General features: G+C 34.9%; 2 protein-coding genes across 4 annotated transcripts; one reads left to right on the plus strand and one right to left on the minus strand.

Moving 5' to 3' along the window:
- The first annotated feature begins 294 nt into the window (after positions 1-294).
- Positions 295-9,173, plus strand: LOC107807973 (uncharacterized). 3 transcript variants are annotated; one of them, XR_012710961.1, is made up of 3 exons: positions 295-510; positions 943-1,009; positions 8,837-9,173. XR_012710961.1 is itself a non-coding variant. In XM_016632452.2 (3 exons), exon 3 carries the CDS (start codon positions 2,444-2,446, stop codon positions 3,356-3,358), a length of 915 nt encoding a protein of 304 aa, XP_016487938.1. In that variant the 5' UTR covers positions 295-510; positions 943-1,009; the 3' UTR covers positions 3,359-8,822. The 3 variants fall into 3 exon arrangements, 2 of the variants coding, with proteins under 2 accessions (XP_016487938.1, XP_016487939.1); XM_016632452.2 differs by lacking the exon at positions 8,837-9,173 and adding an exon at positions 2,444-8,822; XM_016632453.2 differs by lacking the exons at positions 943-1,009; positions 8,837-9,173 and adding an exon at positions 2,444-8,822.
- Positions 9,174-10,138: 965 nt separating this feature from the next.
- On the minus strand, positions 10,139-19,407 carry LOC107807974 (homeobox protein knotted-1-like 2). Its single transcript, XM_016632455.2, has 5 exons — positions 18,844-19,407; positions 18,486-18,605; positions 18,208-18,349; positions 12,412-12,650; positions 10,139-11,913 (listed from the first exon to the last, which is right to left on the minus strand). Exons 1-5 carry the CDS (start codon positions 19,147-19,149, stop codon positions 11,761-11,763), a joined length of 960 nt encoding a protein of 319 aa, XP_016487941.2. The 5' UTR covers positions 19,150-19,407; the 3' UTR covers positions 10,139-11,760.
- Between the last annotated feature and the right edge of the window lie 1,919 nt (positions 19,408-21,326).

Below are 21,326 nucleotides of genomic sequence, written 5' to 3' on the forward strand. Positions count from 1 at the left end.
TTGAGCGAAAACACTATTCAAAACCCGGAAAATACGTCAGTATATTATACTGGAGTTCCAGCATAAGTATGCTTGAACTCCAGCATATTATACTGGAGTTCCAGGATAAGTATGCTGGAACCGCAGCATAATATGATGGAGTTCCAACATAAGTTGTAATATCCTATATTTTTAGTAAGGGTGTATTGGTCATTAGCAAATAATAAAAATAAAAATAACTAAAAAAAAAGAGGGGGCCGAAGCCCAAGAAATAATTGATATAGGGCATCGTATAGAGTTTGGGAATGGGTAAAATTCCAATTCTTTGCAATCTCAAAGAAAAAGAAATAAGAGTAGGAGAGTTGAGGCAATAAAGCTCCTGCAAACAACAAAAAAAAAATCGAAGGAACAACAAAGTTGTTGGTAGCAAGTTCACATCTATAAAGAGGAAATCAAGAAGGTCTTTACAGTGTCTAGCGATCTGGTGCCGCAAGAAAGCAACTATCAGCGGAGTTTAATTCAAGTTTCAAGGTATTTTTTTTGTCCGTTAACGTAGGTATATCCAGATTATTTTGGCTAAAAAGTGATATTGATAACTGATTATATTGAGTTTCGAGTGAATTGTAATGAGATTAGATTGTCATTATTCTAAATTGAAAAGTAATGAATCTATTAGTCATGCTACCTTAGTGGAAAGTCTCTGAGGGCTTGCAAAACAGTACGTGAAATATTGCAAAGGAATTGAATTCCCAAGTATCTGTATAAGCCATCTATATACATATTGACATACACATAAGCAAGAACCAATTTCCTTTCCAGTTAAGTTCCATTAAATTAATTAACAAAGAATAGATGATCATATTCCGAGGAGTGAAAACAGAAAAATGGATTAGATTTGACAAGATCTGGAATCGATTATATTGGTAGTTCACGAAGCTTATACCTAGATTGATTTTGTAACAGTATAGGTCATGAAGAAAGTCACACGAAGTGATCGCAAGTGACAAGTTTATATTCCGGCTCGATTACTGTGAGTAGTAATCTTATCGCAATTTGTGTTTTCATAACTTGCATGATTTACACATAATTTTTAATATGAATATGTTACTGATTATTTTAAGTTACATGTGGGACAAGTCTTTTACTAGATATGATACCGAAATAGTTATTGGAGAAGATTACCATTGTTTTAAATATTTTCATTTGTCACTAGATCTGTTTTACCGTTACTTGAATTTACTGTTATCGAAAAGAAATTATATGATTTGATAAGAACCGAAATGCCCTATATTGTTTTAAAATATTTTCTATGAGTATATACGGATTACAGAGACAAGTATAAATGGGAGTAGACATTGAAGGATCCCGTAGCTAACGGCAGGTTTGTTAGAGCTGGTGCACATTGTATTTACCAATTACAGAGTACAGTTATAGTCCTCGCTAGTGGAAAGGTAGAACTAGCATACCCTTACCGATTTCTTTCGAGTAGAGACTATCGTTATATTTGACTTCTTGCGAAGAAGTCCACAGTTTTACCGATTACATGATTCGTTCATTGAAACCTCCCAAAATGTGAATACTGATATTATACAATGGTTACCGAGCTTATTACTGAATTGTTAATTATATTTTACTACAAGAAAAGCGTGATGAGACTGAAAATTATTTATTGTTTCTGAAAGGACATTTTTATGTTGTTTTCTGTTTGATATACTAGCATGTTTTCTGACTTGTCCCCAAATTAAAAACGGTTGTGGTTAAGTGTTATTACTCACTGAGCTAGCGATGCATTCCCCGCAAATCATTTTTACAGAGACAACAGTTGACGCAGGCGAGAATCTCGTTAATTAGAGCGCACAAGTTGAGAATTCTTGGTGAGCCTCGCATTTGTTTGCGTGGGCGGAGATTTTATCAATTGTTATGATCCTTTCTTTGAATTCTTAGAGTCGCTCCATAGTCATTCTTTTAGTATCATGAGTATTATTTTGCTATTAGTCTTATGTCGAGTATCATTCTTTATTTTTAAAGTCAGAGATAAATTAGTATTTCTGGTTGTTAGTGGGTTCATTAGTAATGGTGAAGACTATTTTGGTTAATTGATAAGTTGTCGATTGTTGAATTGCTATTAAGATGTTTGGTTGCTGATTTGAGACAGGGAAAATTTTTGGGATAGTCCAAAAACAGGGGAAACTCTGTTCGATTTTCTGTAAAACACCGATGAGGCCTACTTGGGAGCACTTACTCCTAAGCGCCGGAATTGGGCCGTGACAAAGTTGGTATCAGAGCTTAGGCTTTAAGTCCCGAGACATGGAGTAATGTTTAGTAGAGTCTTGTTCATGGGTATGTCGGCGCCCATACTTATGATCTTGAGGCTACTGAACATCTACGAATGTTTTCCCTTCTTTCATTCTTTGATCGTGCATTGAGATAACATGAGATTGACTTTGGTATATTTCTTTCACAGATGGCTAGGACACGCACACCCTCATCTGCTGGACGTGGTGCTACCCGGGGTGGCGGTCAAGTTGGGGTTCATCAAACTAGAAGACAGACTGCTCCTCAACCTCAAGTTGGGAACATGGGTCAAACCCAAGATGTTATGCTAGATCAAGTGCAAGAGCAGGGAGTTCAAAACGCTCCACCACCAGTGCCAACTGTTGTACCTACTGTTGCCTTACCTGCAGATGCAGTGTCAAGGTTATTGAATGTGTTAGAGGCATTGGTGCCTACTCAGGGGGGAAGTTCAGCTCCTCAGGCTACTTTACAGACACAAGTACCTGCACAGACTCAGACTTTCGGGAATAAGGAAGTATCTCTACAAGAGTTTCTGAAATTGAAATCACCAAAATTCACAGGTTCCGATAATTCATCAGATCCTCAAAGTTTCTTGGATGGGACACTTAAGGCATTATGTGCTCTTGGATGTTCTAGTGAGAGAGCCGTGGAGCTCGTAGCATACAAACTAGAGGATATGGCCAACACATGGTATAAAACTATATTGTTAAGAAGGCCAGTAGGAGCAGCACCACTGACATGGTACGAGTTCACTAAGTTGTTCAAGAATCATTTTCTTCCAGACAGTCTGATGCAACAATATGCTAGAGACTTTGAGAGATTGGTTCAGACTCCAGATATGGATGTGTTAACATATAACACTAAGTTCTGTAAGCTGGCTATATATGCTCCTTACTTAGTGCCTATCGAAGAAGCTCGAGTTCAGAGGTTTGTGGATGGATTGGTTGGTCGTCTATACACTGCAGTAGCCCCACAGATGAAGACTTTATCCTACTCTGATATAGTCAACCTTGCTAGAAAGATTGAAAACAAGGGACGTGAAGAGCGTGCAGCTAGTGATTTACGTAAAAAGGCCAAGACATGAGGGGCTTTCAGTGGTGGTTTTAGTGAAAATAAAAGAGTAGGAAATCAGGGACAACAACAACAACAACAGGGTTCTCAGACAGGGACTCATATGTCTTCACAGACCACATTCTAGGACTTATATGTCTTCACAGTGCTTTCGGTGTGGCCAGTTGGGACATCACTTGAGGGATTGCCCTCAGCCTCCGAAAAATTTCAACCAGGCTTCTACTCAGTCAGCTACACCGACTCAGACTACTCGTAATACTTCAGGTGCTATAGGTACATGAAACAAAGGTCGGGGTGCTGGAGACCGTGCTACTATGAATCAAGGACAAGGAAATGTTGGTAGAGGTCAGGCAAGAGTTTTTGCATTTACTAGACAGGATGCTCAGGCCTCGAATGCAGTGGTTACATGTATTCTTTCTGTTTGTTCATTTGATGTACTTGCGTTAATTGATCCGGGATATACTCACTCCTATGTGTCCTCGTACTTTGCTTTGAAATTTGGTAGACAACCCGAGCTATTGAATGATCCTTTTCTAGACGCTACTCCTATTGGAGAGTCTCTATTAGTTGAATACGTGTATCGTGCTTGTCAGATTCGGGTTAAGGGTAGAGATACTCTAGCTGACCTTATTGTACTTGATATGATTGACTTTGACATGCTGATGGGAATGGATTGGTTATCTTCTTACTATGCTATAGTCGATTGTTATGCAAAGATAGTTTAAGTTTGAGATACCAAATAAACCCAGTTTTATTCTAAGAGGGAGTCAGGTTCCAGAGACTTGCAAAATTGTATCTTTTATGAAGGCTCAACGACTTCTAAAGAAAGGTTGTTTGGGTCTCTTAGCTATTGTAAATGATACAAGAAAGGAAACAATTAGTATAGAAAATGTACCAGTAGTGAGAGAATTTTCTGATTTCCTGAGGATTTACCAGGATTGCCTCCAATACGAGAAATAGACTTTGGTATTGATTTGCTACCTGACACACAACCCATATCGATACCCCCATATTGAATGGCACCAACAGAGTTGAGGGAGCTAAAGCAACAAGTACAAGATTTGTTAGATAGGGGCTTTATTAGACCTAGTGTATCACCATTGGTTGCACTAATACTGTTTGTAAAGAAGAAAGATGGATCCCTGAGAATGCGCATTGACTACAGGCAGTTGAACAAGATAACAATACGTAATAAATATCCTTTGTCTCGTATAGATGACATGTTTGATCAGTTACAAGGATCTGCCCACTTTTCAAAGATTGACCTCCGTTCTGGTTATCATCAACTTAGAATAAAAAATGAAGATATTTCTAAGACTGCTTTCAGGACTCGATACGGGCACTATGAATTTCTTGTGATGCCTTTCGGACTGACAAATGCTCTAGAGGAATTCATGGATTTAATGAATCGGGTGTTCAAGCCGTTTCTGGATAGATTTGTAATAGTATTTATTGATGATATCCTGATATATTCTCGTAGCCAAGGAGAACATGAGGATCACCTCAGGACTGTGTTGCAGACATTGCGAGAACATCAGCTTTATGCTAAGTTCTCGAAGTGTGAATTCTGGCTAGACTTGGTAGCATTTTTGGGGCATGTTTTATCCAAAGATGGAATTATGGTAGATCCTAAGAAAACTGAAGCTGTGCAGAAATGACCAGGCTTACTTCTCCTACGGAGATTCACAGCTTTTTAGGCTTAGCAGGCTATTACAGGCGTTTTGTGCAAGTTTTCTCTAGAATAGAAGCGTCGCTGACCAAGCTAACACAGAAAAATGCAAAGTTTCAGTGAATGGAGGAATGTGAGCAGAGCTTTCAAAAACTCAAAACATGTTTGACAACTGCACCAATATTAGCCTTACAATCAGGTTCTGGAGGATTTACAGTATTCCGTGACGCATCGAGGGTGGAATTAGGATGTGTTCTCATGCAAAATGGTCGTGTTATTGCTTATGATTCGAGACAATTGAAAAAGCACGAGCAAAACTATCCTACATATGATTTGGAGATGGCTGCAGTGGTATTTGCTCTAAAACTTTGGAGACATTATCTATACGGCGAAACTTGTGAGTTTATACTGACCATAAAAGTCTAAAGTATATCTTTCAGTAGAGAGATCTAAATCTTCGGCAGCGTCGTTGGATGGAACTACTCAAAGACTATGATTATTCTATTTTGTATCATCCTGGAAAAGCCAATGTGGTGACTGATGCATTAAGTAGAAAATCTATGGGGAGTTTGGCACATATAGCCCCTGCAAAGAGACTTTTGGCCAAAGATATTCAGAGACTAGAAGATACATGTATCAGATTTAGTGTCGAAAATTTAGAGGCATTGTTGGCTTGTGCTCAGGCTAAGTCTTCACTAGTTGAGCACATTAAGGCCATCCAATATGAGGATGAACGATTATGTAAATACAGAGATGAGGTCTTAGCTGGTAAAAGCAAGGATATGATTGTTGAAAGTGATGGTGTTCTTCAAATGGGTGACAGGCTATGTGTAGCAGACATAGATGGGTTGAGACATGCTATTCTTAAAGAAGACCACAACTCTAAATACAATATACATCCTGGATCCACAAAAATGTACCATGACCTGAAGCAATTTTATTGGTGGGAAGGTATGAAGAAAGATGTTGCTAATTTTGTTTCTAGTTGTTTGACTTGTCAGCAGGTCAAGGCTGAGCATCAGCGACCCGCAGGACTACTACAACAAATTGAGATTCCAGAGTGGAAATGGGAAAGAGTTACTATGGATTTTGTCACCGGGCTACCACGAACCCTTAAAGGTTATGACTCGGTATGGGTGATTGTAGATCGACTGACGAAATCAACACACTTTTTGCCGGTGAAGACTATATATGGTGGAGTCAGGTATGCACATATATTTATGAACGAAATTGTCCGACTTCACGGAGTTCCAATACCCATCATCTCTAATAGAGGATCACAATTTACCTTACGCTTTTAGAAATCTTTTCAAGAAGCATTGGGTACACGAGTAAATCTTAGTACTGCATTTCATCCACAGACAGACGGGCAGTCTGAACGTACTATACAGATCTTGGAGGATATGTTGAGATCTTGCATTCTTAAGTTTGGAGGTAGTTGGGATGCTTATCTACCTTTAGCTGAATTTGCTTACAACAATAGCTTCCAGTCCAGTATTCAAATGGCACCGTACGAAGTATTGTATGGTAGAAGATGTCGCTCTCCTATTGGATGGTTTGAAGCTGGTGAGACTAACTTATTGGGACACGACCTAGTACGAGAAGCTATGGACAAGGTCCAGTTGATCAGACAGAGATTACTTGCAGCTCAAAGTAGACAAAAGTCTTATGCCGATAAGAGAAGAAGAGATTTAGTGTTCACAATTGGGGACAAAGTGTTCTTACGAGTCTCCCCTATGAAAGGTGTGGTGCGGTTTGGGAAAAGAGGCAAGTTGAGCCCCATGTTTATAGGACCGTATGAGATACTAGACTGAGTGGGAGCGGTGGCTTATAATTTGGAACTTCCTCCTGAGTTATCTTTTATTCACCCAGTATTTTCATGTATCAATGTTAAGAAAATGTATATCAGACTCATCTCAGGTGCTTGAAGCACCAACTATACCACTTGATGAGAAGTTGTCTTACGAGGAGGAACCGATAGCTATTGTCGATAGGCAAGAAAGGAAGCTACGGTCAAAAGAAATTGAGTTCATAAAAGTCCTATGGCGAAATCATACAGTTGAAGAAGCTACTTAGGAAATAGAGGATGTTGTGTGAGTCAAGTACCCCCATTTGTTTCAGTCTACAGGTACGTACTTAAGTTAAATTCGGGGACCGAATTTTATAAGGTGGGGAGGATGTAATACCCTATATTTTAAGTAAGGGTGTATTGGTCATTAGCAAATAATAATAATAATAATAATAACTAAAAAAAAGAGGGGGGCCAAAGCCCAAGAAATAATTGATATATGGCATCGTATAGAGTTTGGGAATGAGTAAAATTCCAATTCCTTGCAATCTAAAAGAAAAAGGAATAAAAGTAGGAGAGTTGGGGCATTAAAGCTCCTTCAAAAAACAACAAAAAAAAATCGAAGGAACAAAAAAGTTGTTAGTAGCAAGTTCACATCTATAAAAAGGAAATCAAGAAGGTCTTTATAGTGTCTAGCGATTTGGTGCCGCAAGAGAGCCACTATCAGCGGAGTTTAATTCAAGTTTAAAGGTATTTTTTTTATCCATTAACATAGGTATATCCAGATTATTTTAGCTAAACAGTGATATTGATAAGTGGTTATATTGAGTTTCGAGTGAATTGTAATGAGATTAGATTGTTATTATTCTAAATTGAGAAGTAATGAATCTATTAGTCATGCTACCTTAGTGGAGAGTCTCTGAGGGCTTGCAAAGCAGTACGTGAAATATTGCAAAGGAATTGAGTTCCCAAGTATCTGTATAAGCCATCTATATACATATTGACATACACATAAGCAAGAACCAATTTCCTTTCCAGTTAAGTTCCATTAAATTAATTAACAAAGAATAGATGATCATATTTCGAGGAGTGAAAATAGAAAAATGGATTAGATTTGACAAGATCTGGAATTGATTATATTGGTAGTTCACGAAGCTTATACCTAGATTGATTTTGTAACAATATAGGTCATGAAGAAAGTCACACGAAGTGATCGCAAGTGACAAGTTTATATTCCGGCTCGATTACTATGAGTAGTAATCTTACCGCAATTTGTGTTTTCATAACTTGCATGATTTACACATGATTTTTAATATGAATATGTTACCTATTATTTTAAGTTGCATGTGGGACAAGTCTTTTACTCGATATGATACCGAAATAGTTATTGGAAAAGATTACCATTGTTTTAAATATTTTCATTTGTCACTAGATCTGTTTTACCGTTACTTGAATTTGCTGTTATCGAAAAGAAATTATATGATTTGATAAGAACCGAAATGCCCTATATTGTTTTAAAATATTTTCTATGAGTATATACGGATTATAGAGACAAGTATAAATGGGAGTAGACCTTGAAGGATCCTGTAGCTAACGACGGATTCGTTAGACCTGGTGCACCTTGTATTTACCGATTATAGAGTACAGTTATAGTCCTCGCTAGTGGGAAGGTAGAACTAGCATACCACTACCGATTTCCCTCGAGTAGGGACTATCGTTATATTTGACTTCTTGCGAAGAAGTCCACAGTTTTACCGATTATATGATTCGTTCATTGAAACCTCTCAAAATGTGAATACTGATATTATGCAATGGTTACCGAGCTTATTACTGAATTGTTAATTATATTTTACTACAAGAAAAGCGTGATGAGACTAAAAATTATTTATTGTTTCTGAAAGGACATTTTTATGTTGTTTTCTGTTTGATATACTAGCATGTTTTCTGACTTGTCCCCAAATTAAAAACGGTTGTGGTTAAGTGTTATTACTCACTAAGCTAGCGACTCATTCCCCGTTATTTTTTTTTTACAGAGACAACAGTTGACGCAGGCGAGGTTCTCGTTAATTAGAGTGCACAGATTGAGAATTCTTGGTGAGCCTCGCACTTGTTCGCGTGGGCGGAGATTTCATCAATTGTTATGGTCTTTTCTTTGAATTTTTAGAGTCGCTCCATAATCATTCTTTTAGTGTCATGAGTATTATATTGCTATTAGTCTTATGTCGAGTATCATTCTTTATTTTCAAAGTCGGAGATAAATTAGTATGTCTGGTTGTTAGTGGGTTGATTAGTAATGGTGAAGACTATTTTGGTTAATTGATATGTTGTCGATTGTTGAATTGCTATTAGGATGTTTGGTTGCTAATTTGAGACAGGAAAAGTTTTTGGGATAGTCCAAAAATAGGGGAAACTCTGTCCGATTTTCTGTAAAACACCGATGAGGCGTACTTGGGAGCACTTACTCCTAAGCGCCGGTCATGATCCTGAATTGGGTCGTGACATAAGTACACTAGAACTCCAGCATAATATACTGGAGTTCCAGCAAGTATAATTGTCCAGTATAATATACTGGTGTTTGGAGCACCGGTGCTCCAGTCTCCAGTATATTATACTGGAGTCAGCAAAGTATACTGGTCCAGCATAATATGCTGGAGTTCATACATAGGTGCACCGAACTCCAGTATATTATGCTGGACCGGTCTCTATTACAGCAAAATAGTGACTATTTTTCATTGACTTCGTAAACGCTGACTATTTTTGAATGATCAGCCCGAAAACTGGCTATACCATGTTATTTTTACGTTTCTTTGGGGTTGGCAATTTGAGCCCAAACCCGTTCGACCCATCTAATCCATCTAAAGTTGGGCTGGTCATTGACCCGATCATATGTTCAACTCAGCCCATCTAAAGTTGGTCTAATGCATGACTAACGTTACTAAAATATCTTAAAAAATAATTCTTTTTCGGAAAAGGGCCTAAAATGCCCTTTTACTATATGAAATAGGACATGCTAGTCCTCCGTTAAAAGTTGGTCTCTATTCTGCCCTTGCCGTCAACAAATGGGCTCGTATATGCCCTTCATCACTAACGAGAGACTCATAAAGCCACGTGGAATATATGTGAGGGCAAATTAGACCTAATTCAAATTGTATAGGGGCATATATGAGTCAGTTATAATAGTCATTTTTCAAACACTTCACAACTCCATATTAGTTTACTTAGACACCTATTTGATAACACCAAACTAATCATCACAACAAATAAAAGCTAAGTCATAGACACAGACATTCAAATAAACGGCAATGACTTCATTAAATCCTTGTACAAAAACATAAAGCTTCATTACATAATAAAAGACAACAACTAAGACACAATAACACTAAAATTACATATTATTTCTCACTAATCCAAAGAACATAATAAGACATCCTAATATCACACACATGAAAATCTACATTTTCTTCCGAAATTTAGCATCAAGCACAATTGAGTACTCTAAATCGGTCACTTTCTTCATTAGGACATTTCTTTCCAATTCCAAGACTTCTATTCCTCCATGATCGATGAGCATCATAACATTCTCAAGATCAAATTTTCCTTTGGAGAGCATTTCTTTCACGGATTAGAGCTTCCTTTTCCTTCTTTAAACTACATATGAGATTTGAAACTCTAGGAGGAAGCTCTTCATCTTGCCATTCCCAATAAGAATATTTTTCATCCTAAAAACCAAAAATAAATAAAACAGATTTACAAGCAAATCGGAATAACTAAAAGAACCTATCAAAAATATTTCTTACCTCATGGTTCAGGCACTTGAAAAACCTTCTCCCAGCATTTAAAGGTGTCCATGCCATGAAATAATTGGTAGTAAGTCCGTAATGACACCTCCTATTCGACCCCTTTGAGTTACTAGAACATTCCGACATTGTCTTTTGTTATGATTCGACCCATTTGAGCTACTAAGATTTAATGAAGTCATTACCGTTCATTTGAATGTTTGTGTCTATGACTTAGTTTATTTGCTGTGATAATTAGTTTAGTGTTGTCAAATAGATGTCAAAGTAAACTGATATGGAGTTTTGAAGTGTTTGAGAAATGACTATTATAACTGACTTATATATGCCCCTGTACAATTCAAACTAGGTCTAACTTGCCCTCACATATATTCCACGTAGCCTTATGAGTCTCCCGTTAGTGATGGAGGGCATATACGAGCCCATTTGTTAACGGTTAGGGCGGAATAGAGACCAACTTTTAACGGAGGGCTAGCATGTCCTATTTCATATAGTAAAGGGGTATTTTAGGCCCTTCTCCGTTCTTTTTTTGTTTGATATGTTATATATGACCATACAGAAGAAAAAAAATCTTATTTGATAAAATAATTAATAAGAAAATAATACACATTAATTAAAAAAGGCTTAGTAAGAATTTGACGGGTTGAACTATGACACAAATTTTAGCCCATCTGACCCGCCCATTTGTTGACTCAACCATTTTAATCCGCCCATAATCAGCTCAACCCGCCCATTTCACACCCCTAAATCCACCTTTGACTAAAATTAAGTAACATCATGGGACTTGAGCTGAAGCATAAAGATTATCGCAGAGGCAATAAGGTAACTGAATTAGAATTATATTACTCTCTCTGTTCCAGTTTATGTGAACCTATTTCCTCTTTGTCTATTCCAAGAAAAATGACTCTTTTCTAAATTTGGAAACAATTTAGCTTAAACTTGCGATTCTACCCTTAATGAGAAGCTTTTATAACCATACAAATACTCTGGGGCTCTTTTTGATTTGTTTAGGACCACAAATTCCAAAAAGTCTTTATTTTTTTTTAAACTCCGTGTCCAGTTAAACAGGTTCACATGAATTGGAACGGATGATTTAATTGTTAGCAAGACAAAATTGTCCGATTAGAAACATTGCGGAAAGAGATTAATTCCTCTAAGCTAAATTATTCAGAAAAATGACCATATATGCTTTCCATATCAGCAAACTGCATGTTTTCTGAAGGTTTCCAGTGACGTTTTCGCTGATTAATGAACCAATTGTTAATCTGCTTCGGATCTAAACCTGTTGATTCAGCTAGACATATTTTCTCTCCTTCCTGCATTCACCAAGTTCAATAACTGTATTATTCACTTTTTTTTTTTTTCACACAACAATATATTTTTACGTTTATCAATATTGTAACTCATATAAATATTTGTACAGCATCTCAAATGAACATCAAATGTGTTTACTGATGGTGAGTTTTCATTATGAAGTTTTTTTTTTTCTTCTTTCTATCGAGATATTTCTACTGAAAATTTCAAAGTTTTGGACTCGATTAATGAGAAGAACAACACACACATATATATAGAGAGAGGGGTCCTTGCTTCAGTAATTTTTCTATGATTAATATACAATTACATAAGGGATGTATAATGGAGTTTAAACGTTTGCTTTTACCAAATAGGAATAATACTTTATATTTGAGCGGGATTTTAATCATATATATGGGTGTAAGCATTTAATTAGCATATTATAAGATGCTCAGTATAATTTTATCCTATTTTTAATTGCTAGTATAATATCTCTATTCACGAAAAATAAAAATGGTTACCGTAGGATAAGGCCATTTGTAGTGAGTGGTCCACCAGTCAAGCAAGATTTGCCTTGCTTCTTTTGGGAGTTTTCCCTTCTTATTCTTCTTGCAAAATTCTTGCTTTAGACTACTTATATATCCACTGTACTTACGCATTAACTTATCCTTAATTTCATTCTCTGATCTGCACATATCATTTGTATTTCCACCACCACCGCTTGTATCCTCCTCCTCCTCCAACCCCGCCGCTCCTTCATCTTTTGAAACAAATTAAAGTACCCATCACAATTAGTGTAGTTAATTACATTTTCTTATGGCTTCGAAAACAATGTAACAACTGGGAAATGTAAAAACAGATAATAGTTCATATTACGAAAATAGTCAAATTTGTCTCTCTACTATTAGAAATTGCGTAATTTTGTTCTAATCTTACCCTTGCATAGTTTTTTTTTTGCCTTAATCCCTAAGAGAACTCCAATCTAAGGATAATTTAAACCATAGACAAAAGTTAAAGGGGTAAATCTGAACCTCTTTTTTGTTGAAAGAATAAGCAACCCCCACTTCCAACCGAGAGGTTGTGAGTTCGAGTCTCCCCAAGAGCAAGGTGGGAAGTTCTTGGAGGGAAGGATGCCGGGGGTCTATTTGGAAACAGTCTCTCTACCCTAGGGTAGGGGTAAGGTCTGCGTACACACTACCCTCCCCAGACCCCACTAAGTGGGATTATTTTGTTAAAATATATTTGGAATTTTTTTGGCAAATACATGTTTGGCCATATATTTTATCTACATTTTGGCAAATTCCCAAAATCCAAAACCCAAATCCCAAAACTAGCTGGTTTTGGCCTAAAATATCAATATTATATTTTTTTCTAAAATTACCCCAAACTTTTATATTTTATAAAAGAGCCCACTATTTATTATTTTGTAACAAAGTTGTTTCATCTTCTCGGTCATCTGATAGTATATTATGTAATTCATTATAAAAATTAGGGGTGTACAAAAGAAACCGACAAACCGCACCAACCCGATAATCCGAGTCAAACCGAGAAAAAGCCCCGACTATGGTTTGGTTTGATTTGATTTGGTGTTGGAAAAAAGAACCTGATCATAATTGATTTGGTTTGGTTTTAACTAAAGAAAGTCAAATCGAAACCAAACCAACTCGACATTACATATATATAATATATAAATATACTTATTGTGGTGTAAATTCTAAATATTTCTTAAAAAATTTCATAATTTTGTCTTTTAAGGTGTTATTTAAGGTTGTACTTAGAACTTTTGAATGTTCCAATAAGTTTTATAGTCATTAATATTAGATATCTATTTTTTGTTTTGCAATAATTTAGATAAAGATGCATAACCTATTTCTATTTTGTCTTTAGTGTTTAGTCATGTAACTAACACTCCCTTATTAGTCTACTTATTTTAGAATGACTCAGTACTACTATATTATGTTTATTTTTATTATGGCTTTTTAATTAACAATATTTATATTACATAATTTTATTGTCTTTATTGTTGAATATTTAGGATAATGTCATGACACATCTCATATTTTATATTATTTTCTTGAAAAATACTTTATATAGTTGTATCTTACTAGGATTAAAGAAATATTTTGAGCACAAGTTATATGCTTTATTCTACAAAGATTTTATTGGAAGAAAACCCGAAAAAATCCGAATAACCCGAAAATCCGAGAAAACCCGAGATTGAAAAATTCGAGTTTTATTGGATTGGTTTGGTCTTTAGATTTAATAACCCGACACAATTGATTTGGTTTGATAATTGTAAAATCCGAACCAACCCGACCTATGTACACCCCTAATAAAAATGATAATTTTGCACCAAATTTATTTATATTCAGGACTATGATTTTGCAATAATATAATGAATGTTATTGATAAAGGTACTGTAGGGTATTTGTGATATTTTTTAGAACTTGTGGGTATAAATCGTGTTTCATGTTTTTTTTTGAAAAAAAGAAGTGAAATATGTTTTGAAAACTTATGTCCAAACACATTTTCATCTTCAAACCAAACTTCACCCAAATCAGATTTTTCAAAACAAATTTGAGAATCTATCCAAACACTAGCTTAATTGCTCAATTTAACTACTCCATTTGTCCCATATTATGTGAAGCATTTTTTTTTGTCCGTAAAAATAATCTTTCTATATATATTTAAAAATAATTTATTTTATCCATATAAGAAATCACGCAATAATCTATGATTTGTTCAAAATTTTCAATTTTTTTTTTATTTTCTTCTTAAAACGTATCGCATATGATGATAATTTGGACATTTTCGTGATATTATGACCACTTGGGTTTGGTAACTGCATAAACCCATCACATTGTAAATGTGACGTTCATTGTGAGTACTGAGGAGAATATATACTAACATAAAAGGACAACAAGAGGGTAACTTTTTATACAAAGGCGTAGGTTCGTTTTGTCGTTTCAGAGTCAGTGAATAGGAAAAAGATTGTACTACTACATGGTTGCAGCCATTAATCTAACATAACCCGCATTCTACGCACTCCTTGATTTTTTCATATGTTGCTCAGTACCTATCTCATCAGTTCATGTGTAATCACCAATGAGCACTAAAATTATTTTGGCTTAACACTGTTCTAAATAGCAGACTTGTAAAACATATATAAAGTTAGATCAAGCTCTTATACGAAAGACACCATGAATTTATTTATCAAAAATAGAGAGGAGTTGTAACCCCCCCCCCCCCAAACCCCCCAAACAAATTGTTTTTTTATCGAAATTGAAGTGGTGATAACCTATGAGAGGTCGTTTGGTACATGAGATAAGAATAAATTTTTTCCGAATAAAGTTTGGGATTAACTTTATCCCATATTTGGTTTCTAATTATCATATAACTTTTACACTAAAATGGGATATCCCACTCCATAGAATATCCTGAGATATTCCACCTTTGTACCAAAAGAATACTACAAACATCTAAATTTTATTAGACATTTAACTTGACATATGGAGTACTCAACTTCTTGTCATGTTTGGATGATCACTTAAAGCCATTTATACATTGAACATGCATGCAACACACAAATTAAAGATATTACACGGAAAAAAAAAAGGTTCAAAGACATGCAAATGTAAATAAATTAATTAAAAGAGGAAGCTTAACAGGAAAAAGAGAAGAAAACAGCAACCCATTTAATATGAAGCAATTTCGTTTTCTTTGGGCGTATATATGTGTTAAATAAGTAAGAAAATTATGTAGAGTGTCTGATTCGAACCCTTACTTTGATAAAAACAGTTGACTTAGCCCTAGAAATCCTAAGTAGTCCTAATTCGGAAAACTAGCAGAAATCCTGCATGCAAGGAATGCAATCCCCCCTTTTTTCGAAACTAGAGAGGTTTCATCATATATATGAGCTTTACACTAAGCAGTTAGTATTATAAAAATAGAGTGTCATAATCTTTCGACTGTTTATCTTCAACAATACATGGAATAGCAGCTTTTCTAGACTGGATGATAACTTAAAATAATCAAAAGACCATACAATTTGTAAAACCATTCCACCTAGCTAATTAACCAAAACAACAAATTAAAAACAAAAAGTATCAGACATTGAATTGAACAGCACTTCATTGTGTACTAACTGAATATCTTTATGCATATGGCCACAAACTTTGCTAGATATATCAGTTATAAAGCCTTAAAGTAAAGATCAACAGACATTCATGAATCGAAGCTTGAAACTTATTGGATGTCTAAGGACGACAAGATCATGCAAAGCCATGACAATGTAACTTTTTCTTGTACTTGTTTCTGCCACAATATCACATGCTCACTATAATTAACAAGATTCCCTCTGCTTCTGACTGCTTAAGATGAGGGTTAAGAAAAGGCTCTATTTAGTTTAGGATTTATTTATTTAATTTTATGTGCATTAGAAGTTTTGCACAATTCCTTCCAACCAACGTCACTATTTCTCTTGACAAAGTGGAGGTGATACTTTCTTTCGAGGGGTCTAATTAAGAGGATTTCTTTACGGATTTTTTTTTTTTTTTTTTTTGGCAAATAAAATTCTATTACCAAATTTGTATTGTATATACAGAAAAGAGACACTTCTGGGCAATAATCTCGCAAACGTCAGAAACATAATAACCTATAAGCTATTCAGAAACATAAAATTCTTTCTTCACGGATTTAATTAAGTTACATATATTGATAATGTAATTTTTTTAATTCTACTAGTGAGTTTAGCATGCGATAGCGGAGTTGAGGGTGAGCTCCCTTGGTGAACTCTCCATCTTTCACAGTTAAAGTGAAGGGTTCAAACCTCATCAACAGCATATCATCCCCTTCCCCTTTCTCCCTCTCCTTGACTTAAATATAAAAAAAAAGTGCAATAATTAGTTAATTATCATTTTTATGAGATTACCCAACTATACTTATCAATAAAATTTATAGTATGTGATAGTATAAATATATATATATATTTTTCTATGTTGGTGCATAAAACTTAGAACTGAATTTTTGTTTTAACTTTTAGAGGAGTTGGGACTTGGGAAGGAAAGAAACTCAGAAGAATCTACTGAATAACGTGGTACATTTCTTTCTTCAGTGATGAAAGCACTAGGAATTGTCAAGTCACTCAGAGCCCGTGAGACAGTAGTTGTTTTATTTACCCCATTTATGCAGATAAATTCAAGAAAATAGGAAGTGTGGATAGAACTAAGAAAAGCTAGCATAGCTAGCTAGGCTTTTCGTACACCCCGCAACTGTGGAAAGCACTCTTAAATCTGGACATTTATCTCATTTAAGGTCATGAATTTTGTACAATATTCAGAATGTTTGTTCTTTCTTTCTAAAAGACGACGTTCTGCATTTCACTTCTTTTTTCTTTTACAGTTCCTCTTTTTTACTTTTCACCATTACTACTAGAAGCAACAAAAAAGCCCGAGAAGAAAAGTAGTAATGAGAAGCATTTGAGCCATAAAAAAAGAAAAACACAGTACTATGTTTTTCGTCTTATTTTATGTGTCTTAATTTAACTCCGCACAAAATTTAATAATACAAGGAGAACTTTTGAATCATGTGATTTAAGCTAAATGTGTGTATAACAATATCCTTTAAATTTTGTCCGTCGTTTCTCATTTCTCTGAGGGAGTGTCATTAATGATAAAAAGAGAATGTTGAAGTTAAAAACTTAATAAATGCTGAAAGAGACATTTTCTAGACAAACTAAAGAGAAAAGTAAAACATATCAATTGAAACAATCGACCTTTGATGCCACACCCTAACCAGAACAATATTTTAAGAAATTAAAATGGCATCAATTTAAAGAGCTCTCAATCCTCATCATCAATGTAGGGTTTACCTAGTCCTTTGCTGCTTTAGCTTAATGTCGAAGTCTTGCTAAATACGAGGTAGTAAGATTTAGAGATTGAGACCTATATTTAGGTAGCATTTCTTTGCTAAATTAATTGGTCTCTAAACCCCTCAATTCGGGAGGATTAGCACAAGTCACCCAAAAAATGTGCAATGACTGATGATAGAAACTGAAAGATTAATTAGGTTAATTTGCAAGACGATTAATATGGGTCAGTGTATATAACTGAAATCTTTGTAACTGATACTAGAGCAAATAGAAAGAGTTCTCACATACAGGATTATTAATTAAGGAAATTAAAAAGAATTCATTTCATGTACTATATCCTGCAAAAACACGAGCTCCATGTACGCTAACATGCCGATGAACTAAAGCTAACAAATTAATTAACTGCTGCTAGACATAGGCGTTTATATATAATTAAAGAGAAACTGACCTGAGATATTGCTACTCGGAGTGACCGGAGTAGTGCAGAGATTGGTAAGTTGAATTTGAATATCATTAAGAAAAGTAGTTGCTTCATTGAAAGGCCTTTCAAGATCCGACTTGAACTTTGCTAACACATCACAGTAAGTTCCCTGCAGTATATATCACCATTCACTAAATAAGCACAAACAAATCTACACACATAGATCCCATGCATATCCCCAATTAGGAATGAAAGCTTGATAAATATATACTACTCATAGGATTGAGATGAAAAAAGAGAGAGACCATGAAATCATCCAGCTCAGAATCACCGGTGATCAGTCTATTTGATCTCCTATAAAGATCATTTTCGTGGACAATATTAATATTGTCCAACATATCAACAATCTCAGATGGCGCTCCTACCTGCAAACGTTATATATACCATAAGATTAATATTGATGAAAAATTGACACAGAAGAAGTGATAACACCAAGGTCTTCTTGGTTAAACCCTAGAATCATACTGTATATAGCAATCCAAAAACCCTAAAATCATAGCTGAACATTGTGTTTCAAACACATAAGAAAATAAGCCTTTTTTACTTTCTTTCTCTAGGCCTACTCTTTTTACTAAACAGTTTCCGAACTGAAATTTTTTTTACCTTGCGGCAGTCGATGTAAGTACGAAGAAGCTTAGGATACAAAGGATAAGAAGAGATCTTTGCTCTAATATTCGTCTCATGATGATCTTCTAATTGTAAATTAGAAGAAGACGTCCCACTTTTATCAACTACTGAATTAGCAGCCGAAGATTCCGAACACACCGACGACATATTTCCGGATCCAAATCCCACAGGGAGCAGCTCATCGCAAAACGCCGGCGGCGATCCAAAATATGGCGGCTGCAAATGGTCGTCGACGGAGTAAACAGCACTACTGCTCGAACCAAATTCATACATTTCCTCCATTTATAAGTAATGTTAATTTCCTACTATGCTCGCTCTTAATTCCGTTGTTGTGATCAAGAAGGAGAAACAATCTTTAGGCTAGCTAGCTACTTTCTTGCTTTAAATTTGTGAATAATAAGGTTACTAATTAACCTTTCAGAAGTAAAAATTAAGGAGAAATAGAGGTGGAAAGGAGGAGACCGAGTTGATGCTTGGTGGAGAGAGAAACTTTTGCCTACAAATAAATGAATTACCTGGAGAAAGTTATATAGCTGCAGCACCTGATGATCAGGAAAAGGAAGCACTCTCATCTTTTTTTTAATCTTCTAAATGGATTTATAAAGATTTTTTTTACATCATCACTAAACTTTAACTTGATTACATGCCATTTTTATTAGATTATCAATTAATGTTTATTAAGATATTTTACGTGTAAATATCTCATAATTGAGCTCGTGTTAATTTTTCAACGTCAATACATAAAACTTGAACTCTTTTAAATCTTGTGCACTAATTGTGTATAGGTTTCTCAACATTATCACGAAAAATTGACCCCAACAATCGTAAAATTTAACCGCTAGATTACACTCAAAGTATACAAGTTCTCAATATATTTAACTTTAAGTCCGAAGAAATTGAATTCAAGTTATACATAGTGACTGGTTTCAAAGTTTATGTTCCCAGATCCGTTTGTTACAAAAGAATAAGAGAATGCCTACAATCACCAAAGTTCTTTTTCTCTTCTTTTTTTTTTTCCTTTTCTTTTTCTCAAATATATCATAATTAAAAATTTTGTTAACTAATATCGTGGACAAGAGGGGTTGCTCTGATGGTAAGTAACCTCCACTTCCAACCAAGAGTCTCCCCAAGAGCAAGATGGGAAGTTCTTGGAGGGAAGGATGTCGGGGTTTGGATTGTTGTTGTTGTTAACTAATATGGTGCCCAAGATACTGTTAATTAAGCTAATTCCACTTTTTTTCCCTCCCAATTCCTAGCACGTACTTTGTTTATGCTTCTTTCCCCGATTTTAAGTATCACTTTTGATGTTCCTAAATGAACTTTATTATTTTAAATTTCATAGTGGAAATACTTTCTCTAACTCCATCTGCTACTGCCCATTGAGAGACCTTTGTCGTGCGTCAGTCCAATTAAATATTTAATTGGAGTGCATACTTTGACTTTGTATTTAGAATTTCACACAGAATCAAAGCAGCTTCCACTTTACTGCTTGCAGCTTGTTTTGCAATACTTTATTCAATTCTTTTTTAAATTTGTTAATTTCTTTTTGAAGTTGGGCTGATCCATGAGAGCGTATAATGGAGATGTGGGAATAACTATCTAGAATATAAATTTTTAATCATTAAATTATACTAATTTTGTCATTTTAGGTCCTATTTTTTAACATAGAGGGAGGAGAAGGAAAAATAAGTTGGGAATTAATTACAAGATGAGACATTAAATTTCTAGTAAAAAGGTGAAAATTCATATAGTCAGTATTACAAAGATTTTGGCAATGAAGATGGTTGATGGTGGATAACTGATGGTAAAAGCCGGAGGTATTAGAAGGTGATTGTGAGTTAGAGGGTGGTGGTGGTGGGTGCTTGTAGTGGATAGAATAGTGGTATAAAAGGCATATTTATATGAATTTTTAAATGAACAATGTCTTATGGTTTTAAGATTTTGTATAAAATATAAATGATTTACTTATAATAAAGAGCACATAACTAGTGATAAAAAAATTTACTAAAAGAATACATTTATGAACTTATATTGGATTGATTCAGATTGAGACCTTGTGATATTACGGATCCCTAATTTGTTAATTTACCGTAAACAACAAATTACAATAACAACAAACTTGTATAACAGTCATTCACTATAAAAGTCACGTTTTTCTCAAAAACAATTTTTAAGTTATATTTTACCTCTATAACTGCTTTTTACCTATAACAACAATAGCCATATTTATAATAGTACGCTCTTTTTAAAATTACCCCTCTATAACAATCATATAGAATTATTAAGATTAACAAAGTTTCTATCTTTCATAAGATATAAGATTTGAAGATATGCACATGATATATTGTCCATTGGACAAATTCCAATATATATATATATAGATAGATAGATAGAAAATTTAACTGTTAAGCTCTTAGATTGTCTTCAAGGGAAAGCTATTGGATACGGTAAAAACTTAC

Source organism: Nicotiana tabacum, chromosome 6 (genome assembly GCF_000715075.1).
Source record: "Nicotiana tabacum cultivar K326 chromosome 6, ASM71507v2, whole genome shotgun sequence".
NCBI classification, from domain to species: domain Eukaryota; kingdom Viridiplantae; phylum Streptophyta; class Magnoliopsida; order Solanales; family Solanaceae; genus Nicotiana; species Nicotiana tabacum.